This window comes from Nematolebias whitei, chromosome 7 (assembly GCF_014905685.2).
Source record: "Nematolebias whitei isolate Nwh7 chromosome 7, NemWhi1, whole genome shotgun sequence".
Lineage (NCBI taxonomy): Eukaryota > Metazoa > Chordata > Actinopteri > Cyprinodontiformes > Rivulidae > Nematolebias > Nematolebias whitei.
In genome coordinates, this window is record NC_056504.1 from 5,470,551 (window position 1) to 5,477,495 (window position 6,945).

At 41.1% G+C, this 6,945-nt stretch overlaps 1 protein-coding gene across 1 annotated transcript in view; it reads left to right on the forward strand.

The window, feature by feature from the left end:
- Positions 1 to 4,282: 4,282 nt before the first annotated feature.
- The window catches only part of LOC119412111 (arf-GAP with coiled-coil, ANK repeat and PH domain-containing protein 3), a gene marked incomplete at its 3' end in the record, with an annotated part of 7,055 nt that continues 4,392 nt past the window's right edge, over positions 4,283 to 6,945 (forward strand). The window contains 2 exon segments of the mRNA XM_037679087.1: positions 4,283 to 4,336; positions 4,405 to 4,464. Coding sequence (XP_037535015.1) covers positions 4,283 to 4,336; positions 4,405 to 4,464 — 114 coding nt within the window.

A 6,945-nucleotide genomic window follows, 5' to 3' on the forward strand; every position in this document is an offset into this window, starting at 1 on the left:
AGGTTGAAAAGTTCAAGGGGGCCGAATACTTTCACAAGGCACTGTATTTTGGTAGGAACATTTTATATGTATATATATTTTAATAAACTGTCATATATTGTATTCATCTTTACTACCTGATGTGCCGTTGGATCAAAATAAAATTTTACATTCTCTTCCTGCTCCAAAAAGACACTTCCTCCCAGATCATCCACACATTTCCGTCTCTGCAGCCCTAAACCTGCTGCCAGGCTTACATGGCACCTGACCTTCATGGTCCTCGCAGGTGATGGACCCAAATGGAGGTGGCTTGGTCTGGCCGAGTCCCAGGAGCCATTTGAGCACCAGGTGCTTGGCGGTGAGCTAGATGAATAAGTCCTAACTGTGCAGGACCTCCTAAAGCTCAAACTGAGTCAACGCCAGTTGTTTTCACTCGTAAAATGTTAAGAAGCTGTAACAAACTCCACTGTGCTGCACAAACACTAGTTTTTACAAACATTTTCAAACAGAAATTATGTCTTGCTCTTTATTCAGACTTTTATTTCAACACACATTCTTCCGTCCTGCCAAGAATATGTATCTGCAGGATTCTTTCAGGAGGGAGGCCGGCAGTCGTGTTCGGACTCGCAGCTGAGTGACACGTTTTCCTGACAGCAGGTCTATTATTGCCTACTGTCGATTTTTAAACCTGAAATCTTGGAATGTTTTTGGTGTGTGAGTGCGTTTATCCACCTTGTGTTACTGCATCAGTTTTGTGTTGTAATGTCAAAATGTTCACATGTATTTCATCGAAACAGGACAGTCCGCAGCTTCGTAAACATATTCCGGGGGAAAGAGTTTCGATAATCTGTCACCGTTCCCAACACCGTAATTATAATCTCACAGTGGGATTCTTCTACTTTTCTTTCTCCCAGAAACTGAATGCACGCTTTAATGTTCCTCACGAACTCTAAAGTGTAGAAATAAAATAACTCGTTCTTTGATTGTTCATAGGAGTCATAATTCATATCAAACCTTTTATGTTGCCTTTAAACAGTAGCTAAAGTAACAGATAAGAGAAATTACTTTCCGAGGTAAATGGGCTCATATAAAGCTGGTTCCAGAGAACAGAGTTTTTTTTTTTTTATGTTGGTTCATAGTCTGCAGTTCTTGTCTGATTCAAAAACCTGAGAAGTTCACAGCGATTCATAAACCAAGCGTTACAACAAGGCAACGGAGCACACAAACAAGCTTATTACCGGTATTCTTATTTGACCTGAATGTAAGAGAGAAAGTGTCCGAGTCACCATTTCAAGTAAAATATGGCATTCATTCATTCAACCTTTATTTATACAGGTTAGTCTCACTGAGCCTCGACGACTCATTTACAAGAGAGACTTGTAAAGGATCAGGATCATTAACACCTGAGAGGAACAACACCTGAACAGCTACAAGTTAAAACAGACAGACTGGAACAAGATGACAGAGGACAGATTTGATGATGCTCTGTAAACATTGAGATTTTAGTGGAGCATAAATCAGGCAGACTTCTTTATTTCTAATGTTGAGGAAAAGACCGAGGAGGAGAAAACCTCACTTCTACGTTCCGAAAATAAAACAATATTTTTGATTTAGCAAAATATTCAAAATACACAATGAGAGCAAGCCTGGTCAAAATACAACCGGCTGATTTATATTCTTTAAATATTTAGTTTTTGTTGTAAATAAAGCTTTGAAATGTGCAACAGCGTATTTACACAATTTATTTTCTTCTTCCTGCCCACCAGTAGGGATCAGTGACACGGTTTGGCAAGTGATTTTAGTAAACTGCAAGAATAAACAACTGAAACACCTAAAGGTTTGTGCAGGGCTATAAATACTTCACCACTTGCTCTTGTTGAGGTCGGACGCATTTCCCCTCCTCCCCCTCCTCTGCTTTGCTTGGCTGCTCTGTCCTGTCGGTGAAACTGCTTCTGAGCCTCTCTCTACATTTCTTCCGAACCATAATTTTGTGGATACGGTCAGTTGGTCTTTCAACGCAATGGACAAAATTTTTGAGACAAGCTTCAGGCGAGCTGAACTGCCTGGATGACACGCATGCAGCTGGATAGGTCTCTAGAGGAAGTGGAATGGGACGTGTCTATCGCTGCTGTTGATTGAGGATGCCGAAACTTGATGACAGGTTTCCCGTTTTTGGAATTGTCTCGTTCCTGGTTATCAACATACAAAGAAGACAGCTGCAGCTGATCTGGCCTGGCCATGTGAAGGTTTGCTCCATGTCATGTGCACCCAGACTCTATTGCTTAGCGGACTGGACCCACTGGCAAGATGGATCAAATCTTGGGGAATAGTCTCAGGCACGGATCACTGGTGTGTCCACTTAATTTGGACCTTGTGGAATCTACGTGAGCCCAGCAAAGACTCAAGGCAGATAAAAATTAAAGTTCTGTCGGACTTCAAAAACAAACGTCGTTTATCTGAATTTGGCTCCCTCGGCTGGCCTTGAAGGCCACCTTATCTTCACCTGGAGGACATGTATTCTGACACTCTGCCCCCCTCACCCTCCCTTCCAGGAATTCCTCTCATCAACCAGATGAAACCAGCTGATTAAACATTGTGTCATCATTTCAGGATTCTTGGATTCTCATTGCGTTGTCCTTGGCCCATTTCCTGACATCCCTCGAGAATGTTTATAGATCTCACCAGAGGGAACTGGTTGATTATTCCATCCTTATCAGAACTCCTACAGTGTCCTCGAGAGCGTCCTTGAGCATGCACACTGCTCTCATCGTCTCCCCCCCGCAGAATGTCTACGTCACCATGTGCTTGTATGTGCGAGGTGTTTTTTTCAATATTAGCGTTTTTCTTCTCAGCCAAGAAAAAAAGGGTTTGAAAGGATTTTTTTTTTTGCCTCCAATTCCTTCATGTGTCCAGTTTCACCACTTTTTGTCCAAACAGGTCTCACTTGTAAATGAGTCTTCGAGGCTCAATGTGATTTATCTGTCTAAATAAAGGTTGAACTGAATTGAAAAAGTAGACCAGATCAACTTTTGGAAAGAACTGTGTTTTGTGTATGCACAGTGGTGCAACTGGTAGAGCTACTGCCTCTCAGCGAGAAGGTCGCCAGTTCAAATCCCGACCCGGGAACTTTCTGCGTGGAGTTTGCATGTTCTCTCCGTGCATGTGTGGGTTTTCTCCAGTTTCCTCCACAGACCAAAAACATGCATGTTAGGCTGGTTGGTAACTCTAAGTGTCTCTAGGTGAGTGAGAGAGTGAATGGTTGTTTGTCTCATTTGTCTCTATGTGTCCCTGTGATGGACTGGAGACCTGTCCTCTTGCACAGTGACTGCTGGACACGGGCACCAGTGTCCCCCGCAACCCAGAAAGGAAGAAGCGGGTAGAAGATAATGGATGGATGGATGGATGGATGAATTTGACTCATCCTTCAAATGTTTTCTGTTGATGTAAAAAGTAATGTGCAAAGTTGGAAATTAAAATAAGACTTCTCATGACAAACACTTGATTCACAGTTATTTATTAAAACGGAAATAAATAAAAAACTCTGATCCAGTCAGTATCACAGGTAGAAAAACACACATTTAACGGTTTTGCTTCATAAACGCGTAAAAACTTAGAATATTAAGTGTTTCATTCACACATAAAAACAAAAACAGACAACGTTCAGATCATTGTCAAAACAGTGTGTAAGATTATAAATTATTAAAAATGTACAATAATTTACTAAATATAAATACAGCATTCATTCTTATATTTGAACAAGTTAAGTTTAGCCTCAGCTTCACTGTGATAAATAAAACTCTACAGCACTTTGGCTGTGTGGTTCTTTGAGGTGCTTTATAAATAAAGCTGATGCAGTGCGGTTATTACTGAGCGCTCCTTCTGAAACCAGCAGAAACGACAAGTCCCCGACGTCACGCGTCGTAGTTTCAGGTCTTCAAACCACTGATCCGTCCATCAAACGAGCTTTGATCAAACTGACACTTGTGCGGTTCCGTCAGGTGAAGCGTGATGATAGGGCGCTGCTTTCCTCCCTTTAGGCATGTGTCGTGTTATGCAGCTGAAAAATGTGTCCTTATAACCAGCTTGTTTTGATTTAGACCTAAAGAACAAGAGAACAAAAGAGTTTATTAATATAGCATGGCGTGTGCAGAAATTAAACTACTCCTATTTTCAAACAATCAATAAACAATAGACTAAAGGACAGACTTACAGCTTTGATGACCTCAGTGACTCGATGACCTGGGGCCTCTGAGTCTTTTTGAGATCCCGCTGAGGTTCTGGCTTCTCTAGAATCAAGTCCCAGATGTCAGTGTTGATCATCAGGTATCCGGACAGTTTCTGGCTGGACGGGCTGCAGGTGCACACGCGGCACAGTGGGCATCGGACTGTGTGGAGGCTACCTTGAAACGTGCTCATTTTGTCCAGGCAAAGGGCGCAGAAGGTGTGCTGGCAGTGCAGGACTCGTGGGAGCCGGCCGCTACGAGCGTACTCGTAACAGCAGATGGGACACTGCAGCTCCTCTTCTGAGAACATGGTGGATTCAGGGAGACAACGTCTGACGAGGACAGACTCCTCCAGTGGGTTAGACGCCTGCAGAGGAACAGCACAAAAACGTGTGAGTGAAATATTGAAACGTATGATTTACAGCAGGAAAAACACGTTAAAAAGCACCAAACATGCACGAGAGCACTTACGTCTTTGAAGTACTGAGGCAGCTTTGCTTCTCTTTGCTGAGCGTCTCTGTTCACTGACAGGTAAAACGTCACCTGTGTTATATAGCAGCTGACGCAGGGGACGTCCCACAGAAACCAGAATTCCAACGAACAGCTGCCTCAGATAAACAAAGACTTCTGAGGAACTGCACGCAGCCGGAAGAGTCACGTTTTTCATCAAACTGAAACGACTGAACCTTCTTTATCGAGCTTCAAGATTCTTTATGGTCATTCACATCACATGCGGTACATGAGGTGGAACAAAATTGTGTACTCAAAGTCCCAATTACACCCAAAAATATCAATAATATAAAGTATATAAAAAAAGAAAGTATACAATTCATTCATTCAACCTTTTATTTGTCGTCCACAGAGGGTCTGTGGTGGTGGTAACACTTCTGATGTGCTCACGGTGAGCGCTGGTTGCCCTCAAGGTTGTCTTCTCTCTCTTGTGGTATTTTATCTTTTTACAAATTAATTTGTGATTAATGACCAGAGCTGTATTTTAATCAAATATGCCGATGACATGGCTCTGGCTGGACTACTAACGGAAAACAATCCCACAGGTGAAGCTTCTTATTTATCTTACATAAAGGCCCTGGAGACATGGTGCCGTCAGAGAAAACTAGATCTTAATGTAGCCAAGACAAAATAATTAATTATGTGCCCTAAACAAGACCTTAAAGTGAAGCCACTCAATGCCAACTTGTTGAAACTGTGGTAAATTTTAAATATCTAGGCTCATTCCTGGACAGTCAGCTCACCTTTGCTGAAAACACTGAGTATATATTTAAGAAATGCTCACAGAGACCATCTTTTAAAAAACTTTAGAGCTTGTGCACAAGGCAACTGTTGAGAGTGGTTCAAGTTTTCACCTCCCTGCCAGGTATGATCATCTGAGCTGTAGACTAAAAAACAGACTTTTAAGAATTGTTTCAATGGCAGGTAAAATAGTGGGGAAACCACAAAAAGCTCTGTCTCAACTGTTTGCAGAAAGAACAAGGAAGATGGCAAGAAATATTTTAGCAGATAGAATAGAATAGAAACAGCCTTTATTGTCCCACGGATGGAAATTTCAAGTGGCACCCACTTCACCATCCTCTTTTTCATCATTTTGAACCTCTGAGCTCAGGAAGGTGTTTTAGGGTCCCCCTGGCAACGAAGAGCAACTACGATAAGAAGTCATTTATTCCAAGTGCAACAACCATTCTTAACCAAACCAAATAATATCTACCTATGGTATACAAAATGTTTCATTCTATGCACAAGTTGTTGATATTTTTGATTGTAGGAAAGTGTTTTATTTTATGATTGGAGAGCCGAAGGAAAATTTTCACCTTGATGAACAATAAAGTTTTATCTTATCTTATACAGGTTAGTCTCATAGTCTCACTGAGTCACGAGGACTCCTTTACAAGAAAGACCTGATTTAAACAAAAACCATAAATGAAATACACACAACAATAAACATTCATATGAAAGCAAATAAAATGAAAAGTAAATAGAAGAAACAATATAAAACAAAAAAAAAAAACATGCTACATTAAAAAATGGTGTAAAATACTAAAAACAGGAACATGTCTGCATTAATTAAGGATCTAAGATATACACTAAACTCTTGGTTCCCAACCGTGGTCCTTGAGGAACACCATCCTGCATGTTTCAGTTGCTTCCTGCTCCACTACTCAAACACAGTGATTTAATTAGTACCTCGCGTTCTGCAGAAGCCTTTTCATCACCCATTCACTCAGATGAGTCAAAGCAGGCAAACAAGTAGAACATACAGGACGGTGTTCCTCAGAGTCAGAGAGGTTTTATTGTCATTTCAGCTACATTCAAGTACATATTGAAATGAAACGGTGTTCCCCAGGGTCACAGTGCAACGCACAGTGCAGATACACAACAGAACAATAAATGCAAACAGACCTATAATAAATATAAAAAGACATCTAATCTAAACAAGTAATTAAGAGACAAGACTAGCGGCACACGTTGATTAGCGCATGTGTAGGTTGTACTTGTAATGCTACTTTAATTGGGACATTTGACACTATCTGTGCTGCTGATTATCCATGCTGCTGATCTCTTACACATAAGCTTCTATATTCATACCCATCTGCTCGACAGACTCATGTTCAGGCTTCTGTTTAATACACCTTGTTTACATTTTATTATTCAAGGACGTATACATGTTCCCGTGTATTTATTACTCAAGAACAAGGGTTGGGAACCACTGCGCTAAACAATAATAATA